The 20,939-nt window shown below is 42.4% G+C and overlaps 1 protein-coding gene across 1 annotated transcript in view; it reads right to left on the minus strand.

The window, feature by feature from the left end:
* The window catches only part of DGKI (diacylglycerol kinase iota), a 423,254-nt gene that overhangs the window by 157,527 nt on the left and 244,788 nt on the right, over window positions 1-20,939 (minus strand). The window contains exons 13-17 of the mRNA XM_036246751.1: window positions 20,131-20,244; window positions 18,070-18,207; window positions 14,812-14,890; window positions 4,254-4,309; window positions 3,316-3,378 (exon numbers count right to left, since the gene is read on the minus strand). Of these exons, the coding sequence (XP_036102644.1) occupies window positions 3,316-3,378; window positions 4,254-4,309; window positions 14,812-14,890; window positions 18,070-18,207; window positions 20,131-20,244 (450 nt within the window). The remainder of the gene's footprint in view (window positions 1-3,315; window positions 3,379-4,253; window positions 4,310-14,811; window positions 14,891-18,069; window positions 18,208-20,130; window positions 20,245-20,939) is intronic.

A 20,939-nucleotide genomic window follows, 5' to 3' on the forward strand; every position in this document is an offset into this window, starting at 1 on the left:
CTGCGGAGACGGCAGTAAAACATGCCAATCTCTGGGCACATGTTTAAAGATTTCTGAAGGAGGCGTCTCCATCTAAGAACAATGCTCCTGCTAGCAGTCAAGGGTGTCTCTTCTTTTCCCAGCTGATCTCAATACAGCCTAATTCTCACGAGAATTCACAAAAGTTGTTTCCAGGAAACCATACAGTCCTAAATAAATACTTAAAAATGATATTTAAATAGGGATCATATTGTAGACATTGACTGGAGGTGTTTTTACAATAGTCTCAGGTGCTAAGCAAACAGGAAATCTCCCAATGTCTTTAAGGGCTTGAAATGAGTTGATAAATGACTACACAACGAAGAAAAAACGTAGGCATCTTAAACTATCAACGTTGAGTGTTGTAAGCAGCTACAGCAGTATGGTTGCATTACAGAAAAAAAAAAAACTGTAATTAACATTATTATATTCAAAACAAATCATTTTTTTTTAATTTTCAACTTTTTTCTCCTGGGAGGCATGTCAATGATTCTGGGAAGTCATCAAATTATATGAGGATTGGGCTCCTTACAACGCATCATGCTATAGACAGTTTCCTTACATTTTATGTAAACTTTGCAACTCTCTAGAATAGCAGTTTTCAACATTCTCCTTCCTTTACATACAAAGGAAAATATCTACATGTGAAGCATGTTCCTGGGTACAAGCTCACGTGTTGATGTCAACACGCTAAGAAAACACGACAGTGGGCAAAAAGGCTATATGTGGCTTTGTGTTACCATCCTGTTTCTGTGGTGTCGTCTTTATACACACATGTTACATGTATGTGAGAGATCATGATCTACTATTTCGGAAACGCTGACTCCCCCCGTGGCAGATAAGATGCTCTGTTGTGACACGTACACTTCATTGTTCTAGCTGACTTTTCAGCCCATCTCACACTCAAGGAACATACAGCGATGTCACTGTAGAAACACCCTTGTGTCCCTCCGTGTCACAGCACAATGGCCAATAATGGTCTCTTCGAAGGCATGTCTTACTATGCCTGTTTTCAGTGAAGAAAGCAAACTTTTCTGGAAGGTTCAATGATTCTCCCAAAATCATATACTTCACACAGGTAGACCTAGGACTGAATCTCAAATGTTCAGACTTAGTTTCTTGTTTTTTATTTTTTAAAAAAGAGCTCTGGCCAGTCTGGCTCAGCAGTTAGAGCATTGGCCTGTGAACCAATGAGTCACGGGTTTGATTCCAGTCAAGGGCACGTACCTCAGTTGTGAATCGTCCCTGGCCCTGGTCAGGTCGTGTGGGAGGCAGCCAGTCAATGTGTCTCTAGCACATCGCTGTTTCCCTCTGTCTCTCTCTCTCTCCCTCCCTCCCACTCTATCTAATGACAAATGGAAAAACATCCTCGGGTGAGGAATAAAAAAAAAAAAAAGATATGATCACATGAGTTATAAACCACATCACCTGAAATATGACATGTACTGACTGATATGAAATCCCTAGTTGTTTGGCTACCGTGTTGGCCTCTCTGCAAGTCCTTTTAATTCCTGCCGGACAGTCATTCGTGGATGAGACGTTTGTCATCAAGAGGATGGTGGGAGCCAGACCCTGGAGCGGTCAGGGAGCACCCAGGTTTAATTTCAATGCAGCTGACTCCAACAGTGGCTGCCATTCTCCGCGGCCACTGCCGATGGCTCGCTGGCTCCTGGCTGGCGCTGCTATGTTCCGCCAAGCGTGTGAAATAATGGGAAGAACAGAAATGTTCATTTTTGGCTCGTCTGTAGGCAGCTGGAGAAACGGGGAAGCTTGAGGTAAGTTGCCACTACTTAAACGTAATAATGATCATTTTATCAAAATCAAGACCTGCAGAGTTCAATGGACCGTGCGTCTTTCTCGTGTCTACCTTTAAGAAGGCAGTCCTTGTGTTTTTCAAGGGTTGCGACCTGCTTTTCAATGCCACTGCCTGAGAACGGAGACGTCGCTGGGTGAGGCAGAGGGGTCCAGCTCTAGGGGTCAAGGACTCTGACTCTGGCCTCACCTGGTTGCAGGGAGTCGTGTTTCATATTTGTATTACTGGGGATTACAAATGTACACACCCGCATCCCCTTGTGCTCCTGTGTATTCTCTATGCATCCATTAGCTGAGGCTCATATACTTTTCTCTGTCCTCATGGATGTCTTTCATGCTGTCCCCTCTTGTCACATGTTGCATTCTTTATGTATGCCGGGATACATTCAAGCTTTGTTACATTCCCATTCCTTCTTCCCCATCTATGCATTTTCCTTTCCTTTTTCCTTCACATACACAAGTATGTGCAAAGTCACATCCCTTCACCCCTTCTTTTAACTTGGTTACTATAGGAAACTATTTTCTGTCTTTCTTTGTTTGGGGGTTGTTGTTTTTTTTTAATCCTCACCTCAGGATATTTTTCTATTTATCTTCAGATAGAGTGGGAGGGAGGGAGAGAGAGGAAGAGAAAGGGAGAGAAAGAGAAACATCAGCATGAGAGGGACACATTGACTGGTTGCCTCCCACATGACCCTGACCAGGGCCAGGGAGGAACCGCAACCAAGTATGTGCCCCTGACAGGAATTGAACCCATGACTCTTAGGTTCGAGGTCTGACATTGTAACTGCTGAGCCAAACAGGCCAGGTCTTTTCTGTCTTTCTTAATAACTAAGTATATTCTATTTTAAAATATATCTCCTAGAGAAAAGAAAACATCCCCTCTCCCTTGCCCCCAAGCAGTGAGTGTCCAAACTTGGGATAGAGACCCAGGAAGAAACAACAGTGTCCCCCACCCCAAATCCATTCAGTGACGAAGAACCATGACCCGGTTAGAGAGTAGGTCACCACCAACTAACAACATCAAAGCACTTTTGTAAAATGGGAACTCCTCAGACAACCCTGGAATAAAGACATTTGTTTGCTGATCATCTATTCTTCCTTGGAGACCCAACTCAGCATCATTTCTTCATGGACGGTTTCTCTTGACCCCACCGTGGTCGGTTTTCATATCTCCCTTTGGGCTGCCCCCCGTATTACACACACAGTTAAATGACAACATGTATTATATTGTTCTCCATGACTGAACTGTGAGTTTATTCGGGAGTGAAACTAGGCATTTTATTTATCTTCATCCCCAGCAATACAGTTTCCGACACATTGTTAAATGCTCATAAACGTAGGTTGAATGAATGACACTAAATGATTTCTAAAGTTCCGTGTAGTCCGTTGATTAATCTAAGTATATACACTGGTGTTTGGGGTTCGTTTTTTTGTGGCATACATATTCATATGCAAATAAAAGGAGTCAACACAGTCAGTACTTACAACAACTTTAACGTGTTTGGATAGATCTCTAGAGCTTCTCTGTAGGAAATCAGAAAAGGCTGCCTATACCACAGGGAAATAAAGAAACAAAACCTTAATTGCATGGTTATGCCAAATCCTTGCTTCTGAATTAGATAGTTCCTAATGATGCTAAATTATGCAGAAATATAATTTGCAAAATCCAAAGTCAAGGCTGTCAAGTTGAAATCTTCTTGTTTTCGAACTATAGTCTATCACAAAATGTAAGATCACAGAAGGAGAGTAAAAAGAGAGAGAATTCCATGGGTCAGTCTGAACATTTATTTTGACTGCTTTTCCTGACCTTCCTACTTCTCTGTTAAGTCTTGAGAAGGTCTTGCCTCCCCCCTCTTTTATTTCTGCTCCCTCTATCCAGTGGTAAAAATTTAAACCACTCTTATTCTTAACATCAATATTTTAAAGGTATTTTTTTTTTCTCTTTGGCCATTCACCCCCAGAAAGTCCTCCAGCAGGAGTCTCATATAAGCCTCCATGAAAAACATCCCACGCTCTGCCATTTGCTCATCAAAATACTGACAATATGTACCCCTGTGAAAACTACATTCTTGCCCGAGACTTTCCACACATTTTCCAGTCCACCTCACTTCCCCATTCTCTAGGTTGGCTGTTTGTCTGTCACATCACTTGTTGGACATTATCCGCTCGGTACGACATGGAGCCTTGGGGCTTTCAAGTTAAAAGGTGATGAACACCAGCTCTCTTTTTGCCAACTCACTGAAGACATACATCTTTTCTTTCCTTCTTAAACCAAGACATTAAACATTAACCATGCGCAGACCTACACGTACACATCTGAGATGTGCATGCCATCGTTTTTAGTAAGAGTTAGCATCTACATTGCCAACAGTGACTTAGCATTAAATAATATGTGATCATTATAAAATAAAATACATACTCACCCCTGCATAGAACATTTTATTTCGAAAACGGCTGTTGAATTTCTCTGGATTTGCTTCTGTGAAAGGGAAAGGGGGGTTTTGTTATGGAGACCTTATTAAAGGAAGGGACTTCGACTCGCACCCCTACTTTTCCCTCCCCACTCACAGATCCGAAAGACCCAACAGCTTCATTGGCACCTTCCCCTTGGTTGCAGGCAGTGGTCAGCGTTGTCCAGTGCTACAGAATGAAGCCACAAACTGGCAGTACCACATCAACTGGGAGATTGTTTACAATGCAAATTATTCGGATCACCCCAGACCCATGGAATCAGAATGCCAGGGTGTGGGGTCCAGGGGTCTGTGGTTTAGTGAGCTCCCCGGGTGGTTATCATGCACAGTAAAGGTTGAGACACTCTGGGCTCCATTCCGAATAGAGCGTTGGTGGGGCTACAGGGCAGGTGTTAGGGGGAAGGAAGAGGAGGGGAAGGGGTGATTATTTGCTTTGACCTCCACAGGTCCAGGCTTCCATAAACTATGCAGCTTCCAAATGTAACTAAATATGGGGAATTCAGAGAAACATTAATGGGGAATTTGCTTTCACATTTTGCAAAAGCTCCTAATTACCACCTGCACACTTATTTGTGACAGGCTTTCAGAGACAACTGGATTTTGTGGAGATAGGTACGTGTGTGTGTGTGTATGTGTGTGTGTGTGTGTGTATGCAGATCACCTGAATGGACACAGGCCACATAACAGCAGAGGCTCTGGCTGAAAACCAGTTTAATTTTGAGCTTGCTCCTATATGTTAGACATGCTGAAGGCCACAAAAAGATTAACCAAGAATCTGCACCAGAGCCTGGCCGGTGTGGCTCAGTGGTTGAGCATCGACCCTGCACCAAGAGGTTACCAGTTCAATTCCCAGTCAGGGCACATGCCCAGGTTGCGGGCCCAATCCCCAGTGGTGGGCATGCAGGAGGCAGCCAATTTCTCTCATCAATGTTCCTATCTCTGTCTCCCTCTCCCTTCCTCTCTCTCTAAAATCAATAAAGGAAAAAAAAAAAAAAGAATCTGCACTAGAGACTTTTCATAGAACTTCAAGGGATATATAAAATATCGAAATGAAATGTTATTGTCTTGCATTCCCCACTGCCAACATTTTTGCCTTCTGCTATGTTATTCAGTATGCTCATTAATCCCTTCAGAGAGTTAGGTCTTTTCTAAGTCACTGTTCATTAGACTGGCTGACCAGCTAAACTCCAAGTCCGAACCCTGTTTTTGAATGGCAAACCCCCAAAGTTGTTGTCTAGGTGAAGAAAAGTAGCAAAGAGTTCACTCACTAGGACTGGGTTGAATAAAAACTCCAAAATCTCAGGAAATAATTCTGGACAATTAATTATTTGATGATTTTCATGATTATGACAAAATGATATTAACATAAGACAGAGACTGGGTTGAGGTTGGCCAACATTAAAAAAAAAAAAGTTAGTATTTTTATAGATTGGTTTGTTTACAGTTATCTGCATCTATTCTCAGTTCCTGTATTTCAAACTTCCCCATCACCATTCACTCTCTTCTACCAAAGTGAGTACTGTAATGCTAGAAACAAAATGATGCAAAAGGTAAAAGGTTAATTATAGGATGTAGTAAACAAAAAGAAGAGAAAACGATACGAACTGTTCTACCTCCTTGATCCCCACAGTTGGCCCCAGAGTTGACCCTTTTTACGGTCTGGACCTTCTTTGGGATACATTTGGTGGCTGAATGGCTTGTTGTTCTTAACCGTTTTTGACCCCGACTTGGCTGGGTACCATTTTCAGTTTTATTAACTCTTGCTTTATGGAATCAGAGGCAAAATGAGAACTTCTGTTGCTCTGCCATTTATTGTAGGGACAGAGGCCCTCATTTTAAACGAAATCAGATCCAGCTATTGAGCAAATTATAATGAGAAATGGAAAATGACAGCCACAGTTCTGGCAAAGAACCTTTTCAGGGCACGGATGTCCAAAGCTATTAAATGAATCATATACCAACTATTAACATGTACTTTTTTAATAATGTATGGTTTGGAAAATACCCACATTTTCATGAGGTTTTTCTATGAGCCCTGCAGAACTGAAAAGCTTTTTTTTTTTCCCTTTAAAAAAGTGGCTTTTTTTTTTTTCCTCTCAAGAGATGGAAAATGTTCTCTAAGACTCAAAATGATGAGAATTAAGAAGTAAACTGAATTTTTTTGTGATTTCACTCACACAGTTGATGAAAACAGTCACCTCAGATGTAATCTAACTGGATAAAAGATGATTAGATAAGTCATTCTAAAAACTAGAGATCTCTCAAGACACTCGCATCTAGACAGGCATCAGAAGGACACACATAAGGACACACATGGTATGATTCCACAGACAGGAAATGTGCAGGAGAGGCAGATATGTAGGCACAGAAAGCAGACTGGCGGCTGTCAGGGGGTGGAGGACGCAGAAATGGAGAGGGACTGCTCAGTGGGGACAAGGTTTCTTTTTGGGGTGATGAAAATGTTCCGGAATTAGATCATGGTGATGGTTGCACAACATTATGAAGATACCAAAAGCCCTGAATTATATACTACACATTGTTTATAATGAATTTTATGTTATGTGAATGTTTACCTCAATAAAAAATATTAATATGGCCCTGGCTGTTTTGGCTCAGGGATTAGAGCATCAGCCTGCGGTCCAGAGAGACCCGGGTTCGGTTCCCGCTAAGGGCGCGTACCTCGGTTGCAGTTTGTCCCCGACCCTGGTTGGTCGTGCGGATGGCAGCCACTCGATGTGTCCCTTTCACATCAATGTTTCTCTCTCTTTCTTCCTCTCTCTCCCTCCCACTATCTGAAGAAAAAATGGGAAAAAAAATGTCCTTGGGTGAGCATAAATAGAGATAGATAGATAGATAGATAGATAGATAGATAGATCTGAATGCAAAACAAAAGATATAAAATAAAGAGGTAAGGAAGTTAGCCCTGAGGGTGGGAAACATGTGAGGCAAGGTCTATTGTTCTCTCTGCTCCAAACTAGACCTTATACTACTGACTCCCAGACTGAGCCTGCCTTGGCAATGGAACCCTTTTCCCTACGACCCTATTCCAAGCACGAACCAGACTCAGAAACAAGACTGGCCGGGGCGAAGGGAGATGGTGGCCCGTGTGTGAGCTGCGCCCCGCCCTGCAGAAGCCAGGCCAGAAGGAAGAGACGCCTGCAGACGGCGGCACTCAGCATCCCGGCTCTTCCAGGGAGGGGCTGCGTGGCTGAGCACGTCTATGTGCATGTGCAGGAACTCATACGACTCTGAGAAGATCCAAGGTGTGGACCCTCAACTCTGTCAACAATTAGCGAAGGGCCAGTAGGAAAGTGTAAGAGGTTTGCTCCTTAAGGAAGTTGCATCTGTGAATTGGTATGAAATAAACGATGAAAGGCCAGCAAGCCTCAAAGTACCCCGAGACTCCAACAGTGGAAGTATCCATGGTTTACGGCTGCAGTCCCCGGATTTCTCATCCTCTTCTTCCACAAGAGGGTGTGAGACCGAGAGAGACACACACACTGCGGATGTCTGAACCGTTAACCTATTTACAACCTGACTGGACACCAGCACTCATCATACTAGTTTTCGATTCCTACAAACTTGGCAGCTTAAAAGATTCACTGATTTTCTTACACTTCTCTAGGCCAAAAGACTGCACTGGCGTGTCCTGGGTCCTCTGCGTAGGGGCTCACCAGGCCACAATCAAGGAGTCGGCCTACGGAGCTCTTACCGAGTGGCTCTGGGAAGGATTCTCTTCCAAGCTCGTTCAGGTTATTGACAACATTTATTTCCTTGCAATGGCAGGAATAAAGTTTCTCTTTTTTTTTTTATCCTCACCTGAGGACACTTTTGCATTTATCTTCAGATAGAGCGGGAGGAAGAGAGAGAGAGAAACATTGATGCAACAGAGACACATCGAGTGGCTGCCACCCACACAACCCCAACCAGGGCCGGGGACAAAATGCAACTGAGGCACGTGCCCTTAGCGGGAACGGAATCTGGGTCTCTCTGGTCCGCGGGCCGACGCTCTAACCGCTGAACCAAACTGGCCAGGGCAGGAATAAAGTTCTTTTTCCTTGCTGGCTGTTGGCTACGGTCCACTCTCCCCTCCCAGAGGCCTCCTTCATTCCTCGGCTTGTGCTAATGCCTCCCTTGTCAAAGCCAGCGAGGGCCCATCGAGTCCCTCTCACACTTAGAAGTTGTGTGACTTTCCTTCTACCACATCACCGACTTCCTGTTCCACCCCCCACCTTTGCTTTTAAGGGTTCAAGCTACTACATTGGGCCTGCTCAGATAATCCATGATTATTTTTCTGTCTTAATACCAGCTAATTATTAACCTGAATAAGGTCAACAACATCTTTCTGCCATGTAAAATGAAACACCAGAAGCATGACCCAAATGGCAAAAGTCATGGAAGCCAAAATTCTACCTACCATCATCCACCCTCTGGCCCCCATGATTCAGATCCTTCACTTATCAAAAATACATCCACTCCCTTCAAGGTCTCCAGGGGTCTCATCCCCTTACATTATCAATTCGAAATCCATAAATCTCATCTAATTCTCTTAGCTCAAACTTCCCAAATCCCATGATCTAAATCATGGAAATTATTTGGCTCTGGATAGAATTTATTTATAACGATGATGAGGCCCTGGGTATAATCTATTCTATTGATTTAACATATCAATCTCATCTTTATGTACAACACAATGTGTGTGCCATCAGAATAGGATCTTAAACCGTACTTTTGTGTGCAATTCATTCTGCACATTAGGGAGATATTCATAAATATAAGTTCAACACTATGTTCATAAAAATCAGTAAGCAATGTGAACCCTATAAAACTCACCCATCTTTTATATTCTCTTCACTGTTTACCCAATCTTAAGACTTCAGTTTTAGATACATAAATGACTCTACGCCTACAATAACATTGCCATCTTCAACTGAAATTGTATATATTCTTTTTCTTTTTTTTTTTTCAACATCATTTCCCATTCAGGACACATATTTTTTACCAACATTATCTTCATTTTCCTAACACCATCGCGAAATCTCTCATTATGTAATAGCTGGTCATCTACCCCACCTTTATCACAAGCTCATTATCCCTCTGGGTTCTGTCCTGTCTGGAACGCCCTGCCCTCTTTCCTGCTTGTCAACCCCACTCCCCTCCTTTATCTCCCTTTATCTCCTCTTTCTGGAAGTTTTCCTCTGACGCCTTCCCCTGACAGCAGACCCACTGAACTCCAGTATTTTTTACTGCCCATCCACTAATCTTGCCCTTACTATATATGCCTTTGCAGTGTGAGCTATATTTTGTATATGAGCCTATCCCTCCAATTAAAATTCCATTCCTGCGACAAACAGTCCCTGCACTTGGCACAGAGACCGCTATGCTGTACACCTGAAACGAACACGAAGGGATATTGAATGGAAACAGTAATTGCAAAAAAGTGGGTTAACTTATTTTAGATGAGATGAAGTAATACTGATTTGTTATAGAGAATACATGCATACATGTAATCAATTCAGAATTATCTGTTCTGATGGAAGCATCCTGTAATGCAGACACACGAAGCAAAAGGTGATTAAGAGTGTCTTATTTAAAAACAAACGACATTCTGCCCTGGCAGGTTTGGCTCAGCGGTTAGAGCGTCCGCCTGCGGTCCGGAGAGACCCGGGTTCGGTTCCCGCTAAGGGCACGTACTTCGGTTGCAGTTTGTCCCCGGCCCTGGTTGGTCGTGCGGGTGGCAGCCACTCGATGTGTCCCTTTCACATCGATGTTTCCCTCTCTCTCTCTTCCTCTCTCTCCCTCCCACTCTGTCTGTACAAAAAAATGGAAAAATGTCCTCGAATGAGGATAAAAAAATAAAAAATAAATAAAAACAAACAACATTCTTTCATAGCTAAAGAATAAATAAGTAAATACGATGTGGTCTTTTGCCCTCGTTGGAGTTTAGAGTGGAGGAGCCAGTTCTGAAAATCAAAAGTAAAAGGTCATTTTGTATGTGCTACAAAAAGATGTCTGCATGACATGGGGTGGTGGTTACACAAACAGGACATGATTAGAAAAGTGTTCCAGAGGCAGATCCCCCTGAATCTTGAATGGTGAACAGGTCCCACGCAGAGGTTCAGGGTGCGAAAGAAGGTTACGTACAGAGAATCTCAAATAGTGAGAGTCTCAAGGGCAAACTCTGCCCGAGCCTTGGAGCCCAGATGAAAGCCCAGAAGTATGTCCTCCGCGCCGAGGGTAATGGAGTTTCACGAGCCACTGCAAACACCACGTTTGCAGAGAAACCTGCCCGTTCTCCGCATGAATCATGAAACATTCATAATCCTTTGAAACATGCAGATCTGCCTGCCTCTGCATATTCAGTGCAAATAGTAAATTCTAAATCGAATTTAAATACTGCCTCCTCTAGAGTCCTAATTGTATTCCCTTGACCTTGTAGCATAAGGTTCAACTCCTCTGAATAATAATCTCAATGAGGCAGAACAATTTAGGCATCCAGTCTCAGACTGAAAGTTTGATGTGCTTAATATCTTTCATGTCCAAGGAAAATGACCATCTAATTCATAGAGCTGGCAGAGTGAGACCTGACTTTGCCACCTGGTAACCATAATCATTGTTGACATCACTGTACATTAATGGATTGAAACATTTTCAATGTATGTCCTCAAGCACTGTCATAATGTAATAGTGATTCAAGTACTGAACAAGTCTCCAAATGACAATTCAATGACCAATCCTATTACATCTCCAAATTCTGTTCAAATGATTGCACTTTCTTTTTTTTTTTTAATCCTCACCCGAGGATATTTTTCCATTTATCTTTAGTTAGAGAGGGAGGGAGTGAGGGAGAGAGGGGGAGAGGGGAGGGAGAGGGAGGAGGGGGGAGGGAGAGAGAGAAAGAGAGAGAGAGAGAGAGAGAGAGAGAGAGAGAGAGATGGATGTGAGAGAGACACATGGATTGGTTGCCTCCTGCATGACCCGGACCAGGGCTGGTGACGGAACCACAGCCAAGGTATGTGCCCTTGACCAGAACTGAACCCGAGACTCTTTGATCTTCTGGCGGACGCTCTAACCGCTGAGCCAAATCGGCCAAGGCTCAAATGATTGTACTTTCTGATACCCAAGCAGCAGCAATTCAATTACACATGATGTAGCCATTTTGAGAAGAATAAGAAAGCTTCTGTTTTCCCATCAAATGAGTATCTTTCTGATCAAATAGATAAACCCAATTATTCAAATGTTTGCACTCTTTATGCAAAGTCAATCAAAACATTAAGACTTTATTAACTTCTTGTTTGATTTTTCTACTGGTAATTGTCATAGCATCTATTTATATAGCAATGCCACCAATACACTGTCTCAACATAAATGTCACTTTATTTGTCTCTTCTAAAAGAAATACAATATAAGTAGCAATGCTAAAATCTGCATTTGTTCCATGTCAATCTGATGAGCTATTTTACATCTATGCCAAAAACTGTTTCTCCATTTAAAGTTTTAAAAATTCTGCCTTAGTGAGATTTGTATCTATCTCCCATTCCGTGTAGACTGGCTGGCAGGCTTCCCAATCAAAAGCACTATATATATTTTTGACTGATATCTATCTACCAGGTTATTCTATCCAAACCCATTTTTACAGTGGCGCTCACGAGGCTTTGAGTCACATTCCAAGTATTTTATACACACAAGTTTTATCATGAAGTCTCAAACTGTGAGCGGTTGTGTTTGAGAACAGTCTGAAGGCTCGGCTATGAGTTTATGTTGGCGTGAGAACAGCCAGTCATTACCAACAGAAATAAGTGAGTTCACCCTGATTGAATGGGGTGGGCTTGCTGTCCGTCTTTTCCTTCTGCAGCTGAGCCTGAGATTTCTTGACTATCCAGGTAAGTATATGGGGGAAATCCAAACCAACAAAAGAAACTGTTTTAAAAGAAGACTATTAGCTTGAGTAATTATATTTTCATAATAAGTAATGATTTTAATTAATGCAAAACAGAACAGATTAGTAGATACTAAGAAGTCCACACACCGGGTCTAGGCATAGCAAGCTATATGTTGTGGATATTATTTTGTACCATGTCTGGGTCCCCTTCATGAATATTGTAGCTATCACTCTTAGGGGACATTAATTCTCCCTTATCAGCTTGTCGGTGGCTGGTTTTCTTCTGGCTTACCTGCAGGGCAAGGGTTTGTCACTCCATTTCATATGGCTTTCATGCCATAAGCCATAAACTAGTCTAAAATGAGTGCTTGGCATCTTTTAATTGATTATAATCACACACATTTAAAACTGCGTATATATACATGCACACCACAATTTGCATATTCCTCTCTCAAATGAAATAGGCCCTTAGTTTAAAATAAAAGAAAAAAAAAAAACACTTTCCTACAAGAACTCTCCTCTGAGCCTGGTCCTTCCATCTTGCTGTCTTTCTTTACTCTCCGCTCACTCTGAGGCATGGACGTGTCATCAGAGTTCAAGGAAATGTATCAAGATGAACTTCAGATTAATTAGACCAGATATTAAGTTCCCTTGAATGAGCTCATTGTTGGCCACGTATTCGTGCAGGTCTCTTTTCATGCCAGAATGTCTATTTGGGGAGATTCATGCATTAGGGAATTGTATTACTTTATGTATTGCTAAGAAATTAAGAATTTTCTTAGGAAGCCCAGATTCGGGGTCTCCGGGAGAATATGAGGGAGGGGATGGGGTAAGAAATGGACAAAGGAAACTCCCTTTACTTCCCCAAATTAACTCTCCTTAAATATAGGAAGGGCAACAGGTTATAAATGTTGGCCCCAATGTCGGAACCCTTCTCACTATCTGCTATCCAACAATTGTCTATTGTCAGGAGATGGGGAGGGAGGTGATGTTTCTGACAGGGGTATTTGATATTTTGGGTTGTGTTATCAACCAACCTTTCTATCTGTGATTTTTCTGGCTAATCAGAGGGGGGGGGGGAACTATGGCCTCCCCTTTAATCAGTATTGCTTTTCTCTGGCACAGCTTGTGGCCCTAGAAGCCTCATGAATCCTGGAAGAAAAAGTATACCCAATTTGCTGAATTCACAAAGAAAATTACAGGTTTCGACTTCACTTGTCGTTTGTATTCTAACAGCCAGAACCCTATGGCTCTCCTCTCGACCTTTAGTGCATAAGAATGTTTCCAGCATTATCCCTGCATCATTACTGCAGTCTGAACACTTAAACCCTAGCTTTCAGTTTCCTGTTGTCCAAGTTCTGTGAGTTAAAACCATTTCTGCTCTTGCAGAATCTGGAGGGGAAGAAATAAAATAATCCCTCATTTGTGACTTTTATGTCACATGTCACTGACGACCTCGCAGACTAGCAGTATTTTGGTTATAGATTGACATACTCACAAGGGACTGGTTCAGATCTAGTTACAGATACAGGCATAGAAAGAGATGTATACTATAGTTATATTAATAAGAGATCTTAAGAGAGAAATAGAGAGATTAAGAGAAACCGAGAGACATTGAAACTTCAAAGCATAAGCCAAAATCCTCAACTTTCTCAGCTCTGAAGACCTAAGAAAGTTGTGATGAAATATTTAACCACATCATTACTTCATCTTACTTCTCTCTCTTTTTTTAATCCTCACCTGAGAATATTTTTCTGTTTATCATCAGACAGAGTAGGAGGGAAGGAGGGAGAGAGTGAGAAAGAAAGAGAGAGAAACATGGATGTGAAAGGGACACATCCACTGGTTGCCTCCTGCACAACCCCAACCAGGGCCCGGGACAATCGGCAACCGAGGTACGTGCCCTTGACCAGAATCGAACCCAAGACTCATTGGTCCTCGGGACAATGCTCTAACCACTGAGCCAAACAAGCCAGGGGTCTTATTTTTCTTTCAAAAATTGTTTTGCTCCCCAATCCTGACTCCATCTCTATTGGCACTTGAAATTACACTCTGCCTCCTTCACTCCTTCCTCTATCTCATCCAGTGAGGACTTCCAGCATCTCCTGAACCTAACCCATCATCATCATACCCTGGTCTCTCACCCCAAACCACCCACAGCCGCCTGCTGTTCCAAGATGCCTACTGTCACTTTGACAGGCAGGTCTTTTACGTGTTGCTACCAGGTTTCACCGGCTCTGGCTATGAAGTGTTGCATTATAATAATTGGTGGTTTGAGAAGCCGTGAGTATCCCGATGACTTTTGTGAAAAAATCTTTCTAACTTCTTAGTCGTTCACCAACTTCCCCGTGTCTAGTCACATGTGAAGAGCAGCCGTCCCGAGACCTGCAGCAGGCATCTGGTCCCGTCTCTGCGCACCTCTGAGATGCTAAACGAGGAGGTCCCGGGGCGCCACTGGTATAAGTTCCTATCTTGTCTCACTCACTCCCAGGGTCATCGTGGAGGTCACAGCGAAACGACACGGAAGCACACGGTCAACACGGAAGGAATATGCGAACAAATGGGAACATGCAAAACACCTGCTGGACACTTCCTCCCCGGGAGACGGGCACGGGACGCTGTCCTCACCTCGGGATTCGTGGAACTCCAGTGTGACGTGGGCATCGAATCCGAGGCTGAAGTAATTATTGAACACGTTCAGAGGGAGCTGCAACGACGAACAAAGGAGAAGGGAAGTTGTGTGTAACCAGGCAGGCAGGGGAAAATAGAGTTCAAGCCCGACCTCTGTCTCTGGGGCCGTCCCTGGGGGAGAGAGGTCAGTCACAAGCCCAGGTAGAGGGGGTTTACGTGGAAGAAAGGGGCATGTTTGAATGAACTCATTAGTCAAAGCTCAAATCAAATAATACTCCCAAGAATTTTAAATAGTATGGGAAACAAGGGATACAGATACAGATTAATAAATGAGAACTATTCTTGTGGGCGTTGTAATAAGAGAACCTTATTAAGCTGAGGGATGCACATTTGTAACAGTTACAAAGAATGATCCACTATTCAAACTTAGAAAGTAAATTCAATTGGAAGGATCACGTGTAACCTACTTCATCAGTGAATATACTTTTTTCAAGAATTACATTCAGCATATTACTATTGCAACCTAAAATGAATAATATTTAATTTGTTTGCCCTTCACCTAATTTTTAAAAAATATTTTTGACCAAAGTCATATAAGCAGTAAGGCAGTTAGACATACAGTTATTCTCAATCTAGAAGAAAAAAGACATATACAGTATATATGTGTATATGTATGTGTGTGTGTGTGTGTGTATATATATATATATATACAAATACACATTTATTTATCAGTATTATTCAGATTCCTATTTAATCTATCAAATCTTGTATATTTTACATAAAATTTATTGGGATAACATTGGTTAATAACATTATGTACATTTCAGGTGTACGACTTACAATACATCAGTATACCCTATTGTGTGCTCACCACCCAAAGTCTAGTCTCCTTCCATCACCATATATTTGGCCCCCTTTCCCCTATTCAAACCTTGTATCTTTAACATGAGCATGAAACATGCAAACACAGACATACAGATGCCCACCCAAGCCTTAGCCTTCCTTCCCAGAATCCTCTGGGTCACGGGCTCTAACTGCTGCAAAGCTGAGTAAAAGAGAGAACCACGCAACCTGAAATCCTGAATTAGAACCGCAAAATGAAGGTGGTTTTAAGGCTGCAGCTCAATGCGAGGACGATTTACAAAGCACGTGGGAAACGTTCGAAGGGAAATGGAGGTTCTTTCATGTTACCTTCTGCAGCTCAGAGTGGAAGATAAACATTAAAGTAAATAGAGAGGCAATTTTACCTCCATTTTGATAATGTTTCCAGATAATGATCAGGTTTATCCTCCAGAAAGAAATGCACTTCTCTTCTATCACAAATAAGTGTTTAACCCTCAAGACTCCAAAAGTAAGTTTATTACAGTGTTTCATGTGCCCCTCGGTCAGTAAGATTTTCTACTTGACAAGACTAAGAACCTTGTCCCAATAAGAGAAAAATGAAATGAACCTGTGCCAAGAAGAGAAAAATGAAATGAGAGGGAGAGTGAGAGAGACATATTAATAAAGAAAGAAAGAAAATGGGTTGTCTTGGTCTCTAATGGAAATAAGGCATGAGCCCCCTCATGAAAGGCCCTGAGCCAGAGCTTATAACGATTCCGAGGTCAACTCAACCCTTAGAAATGGTTATAATGAACTGGAGAACAGGGAAAGAAACTAAACACATAGAACAATGCCAAAATCATGTCTCATTTTCCTGGCTTCACATTTGAGAATGTCCAGTTCCTGCACTTAAACAAAATACCATCCTTATAATGACAGCAAAGGGTGGTGATCATGCCAAGAATGCAGATATGTTCGTCTCTACCATTTATGTTCTTTTGGCTACAAGTCTAACCCATGTCTCAGCATCCACTGATAACTCAGGGGAACATCTGGTCACCGTCCCATAAATAATATCCCAATTTAGTCTGTTATTAAGTTCTTATTCGCATTTTCCAGGAAAAATTGCCCCAATTTCCTACACATCTCTTCAAGAATCCATTTTCATAGCCTTTTAATTATCTGGATTAATGTTCCCTGGCTGCACCAAGAAGTCTTTCCATTACTTGAGCTGTTGGGCAGAGATTTAAATATAGATTTCTATTGAGGGCCTAACCATTCTTAGTGGGGAAAGGAGCTTAAAATTTCCATATGGTACACTTCTTTTTACTTTGGCTGTTTTTCTACCCAATTTCTGTATGTCCAATACATTCGAAAGACATATAATATCCCAAGAAAATTAGTGCTCTTTAGACAACACTGTGATACTATGAACTCAGGATCAACTGAGCAATCATGACATCTACCCAAAACCTTACATAATTTCTAGATCATGGTTTAGGTGGAAAAAAAACCCAAAAACATGAAGATAAGACAAAACATGTTTTCATGAGTAAGTGTATGTCTGTTTGATCTAAAATGCTCTCTGGTTCAATGTATTTTAAAGCCTCGATCAATGGCATAATCCAATAGAGCAATGATGCTGTTTAAAGTACGGGTGCCTGAGCCTTAACCCTGCATTTACTTCATGAAACTCTCTGAGACTGGGCCTCCTCGTCTGCACTTTTAACAAGCACACCTGGAGCTCCTTATGCACACACAAGTGTGAAGACACAATCAGAGAAAAGAAGTGGGAAGTAGCTACTCCAAAGTGGCTCCTTGGCAACCTACCAAATTGATCTGAAACTGAGGCCAGATCTTAGGACCAAGTGTTCCACTATATCTCCACACCAGCACATTGACAACTATGTCCCTTGGTTTGTCTTGGTTTGGAATATAACTCAATCACGGAAGGAAAAGTACGAACTCAAAACATTTATGTAGGCATCTTCAAGTCCCAACCAAGTCATGGAATTGGCTTGGTTAATACTTCCTAAACATGAGAGATATTTGACACCAAGCCAGAAATCTCGGGGGGGGGGGGGGAGCTTTCTTTGGAAAGACCATGCGCCGAATGCTTCAGGACATACATATATTTCATCTGCTCATAGGTGAAGAGTTTGCAATGAGCTGGAAAGATAAGAACATGGATATGTCTTCCTGGTGTGGAAGCTGAGGACAGAGATCAGCTCCCTAAGTTCTAGAAGCAGGTAGAAATCTAGGTCTTTAGAAGCCTATAGGGCAGAATCATTGGGTAGTGTTAGACACAGAGCCCTGAAACCATGAACTCTAACACAATCCTGTTGATCTCATAGCACATGACTCTCTGGCCACAGATGCATTTCCCATGTCAGAGGCTCCAGGGTTCCTTTTGCTGAAGAAGAACTCTCTGACCTTACATACGCCGTCTTCAAGCTCTTCTGGAGGCAAGTCTGGGTTTCTTTCCACATGAAGGTTCCAGCGATCTAGCTGTACAATGGTCCCATCTTCTACTTGGCAAAGGATCTTGGATACAGGTTCATCAGTGTAGCCCTAAGGAATGAAAGAACACACCCGTTGGCGTCTGCAGTAATGAGCGGTACAGCCAAAGGTATTTCATGAAAAGAAGAACCCTCTGCTGTAGCTTTCTATTTATTTTGTAATCAGCAAGGCTGGGAGAATGAACTGTTTTTCTCGAGGTATTTAGAACGTAAGACAACAGTCACAGTTAATGTGCACAGAAATGCTAACTCAAGCTGGTTTGAGTTGAGGGATAATTTTTGCTGACACCAAGAACCAATAGTTGCTGATGGCCTTTCGGGACCATGCTGGATGGCTCCTTCATCAGAGTCAAAACAGGACCCCAGGCCTCCTACTGAAGGCATGTGTGAGATGCATAAAACAAGTGTGTGTAGGGGAAAAGTATCAAAGCAGCCTCTGATAGACAGTTACTCTTATTAATATCCCATTTCACTCACTTTGTCGTAGGACACCATCCCTTCCATGACCTAAGGCAAGTCTGACCTGACTGTTAGGGAGCTACTTACCCCTTCAGCATACATCACTGACAGCATGATTATTAAGGATTGTCAAGTCATTGATTTGCATGAGAGGAGTTAACCCTGATAATAAATTAATTGCTTCATGTAAGTAAAGGGTGGAGCAAAAGTAGGTTTATTGTTGTTCATATGGGAAATATACAATAATTAATAATAATACAAGAATAAACTCTGTTTCACATACTGACGATTGTAAACTTACTTTTGCTCTACCCTGTATTTATTATTTATACATAAAAAGAAGACCTATGAAAGGTTAATTCATTCACCCAAAGCCAAATTAGTATCTGAAGATAATATCACACGTGGGAAGCTAATTCACCCAAAAGCCACATTAATATCCTCTAATACCTGAAGATCATTCTCATGGAGCCCAGCCCAGGCAATGGTCTCATATGAGCAGATAAAAAGCTGGGGGGAGCCCTGGCCAGTTTGGCTCAGTGGTTGGAGCGTCGGCCTGTGGTCCAGAGAGACCCGGGATCGATTCCCGTTAAGGGCACGTACCTTGGTTGCAGTTTGTCCCAGGCCTGGTTGGTCGTGCAGGTGGCAACCAATCGATGTGTCCCTTTCACATCAATGTTTCTCTCTCTCTCTCTCCCTCCCACTCTATCTGAACAAAAAATGAAAAAATGTCCTCGGGTGAGGATAAAAAAAAAAAGTTGGAGGGCTGCATGTGTTTGCATATTGTACCTTCTTATCTTTGTACATTAAAAAATAAAGAGTGAAATGGCTGACTGGGGACAGGGAAAACCATCTCCAGTAAGCTTGTGTGAAATTGGCCCCATGGTGGAAAGGACAGTTACTTGCCTGTAGAGCCAAAGCCATGATAAGGCTGACGAGAGAAACCCAAAGCTCAAAAAAAACCCGTAACCTTCCCAAATTAAGGATGATGATAAATCTGAATCCGAATTGCCATCCCGGCCAGGATGGAGGGTCAGGATCATTCAAGTCCATGTGGTGGTTTTACAAGAAGACTGGAGGACCACCCACTCTCTTCTAGTGGATAGCTCAGAAAGCCCCAGGCCTGAACACTAACCCCCATTTTTCAAATCCCAAATGTCCCCTTCTTCTTTAGCTGCTTATAGTTACCAGATAAAACTGTGGCTCAGTGGTTGAGCGTCGACCCATGCACCAAGAGGTTGCCTGTTCGATACCTGGTCAGGGCACATGCCCAGATTGTGGGCCCGATCCCCAGTGGAGGTCATGCAGGAGGCGGCCAATCAATGTTCTCGCTCATCGATGTCTCTCTCTCTCTCTCTCACTTTCTCTTTCTCTAAAATAAATTAAAAGGAAAAAGATTGTGGTTCATGGGCGTCTTGGTTCTCAACTCTGACTTATTCCTTGGACAACAGTAGCATCCTCCCCTTCCACCAGAACACCTGTGGGTTGGGGGAGTCTGTTGCTGGGGAGTTCTTACCCCTCCCCAGTTGAGAGTCCGAGCCAGGTCGTTCCCAGTTCCCAGAGGAAGGACCCCGACAGGAGGCTGAGGGCTCAGCTGCAGTTCGTCCAGAATGGAAAGGATCCAGCCCACCTACAGACACATTGGGGGCCAGAAGAGTGATAAGAAAGATAAGTTACAAGGAAGACAACCTAAGCAGAGGCAGCTTTAAAGAGCAACTTCGAATGGTTTTATTTTTCTCTCACACACACATTTTAATCCAGTGGCCAGGAAACAGGAAGACCACTTATCTCAGGCAGTTTCAAAGTGGCAAGTCTTTTATAGGGAAAAGGACCACTTTGTATACGCGCTAGCATATACGCAAAAGGAGACCCCTTCGCCTGTGTGTTTAAGTAGAGATTACTTTAAAATTGAGGAGAGCTTAAAATTTAGGGAGGTATATAGCAGAGGGCACTGGAGGGAACACGGGACTTGGAATCAGACTGAATCTCAATTCTGGCTCATGTTCGCTCTGTAATCTTGATTGAATTATCTAACATCATTGAGATGCATTTATCTGATTTTCAAAATGGAGATAATAATACCTACCTCACAAAACTGTTTATAGAGTAAAATGTATATAAAGCTCTTGGTACGGTGCATGGCCCCACACAGGCACCAGTGAAGAGATTGTCCTCTGCAGTATCACCGTGGAAATTGGTAGTGTTTCCCTAAGTATCCTCCTAACCCCCTTAATGAAACATCGTGAAAACATAATTAGGGCTGGACCTAGTACTTATTATAAGTTTAGGCAGAAAATAGATACTTATATACTAGAATCATATTCC

Source organism: Molossus molossus, unplaced genomic scaffold, assembly GCF_014108415.1.
Source record: "Molossus molossus isolate mMolMol1 unplaced genomic scaffold, mMolMol1.p scaffold_m16_p_7, whole genome shotgun sequence".
In the NCBI taxonomy this organism is placed as follows: Eukaryota; Metazoa; Chordata; class Mammalia; order Chiroptera; family Molossidae; genus Molossus; species Molossus molossus.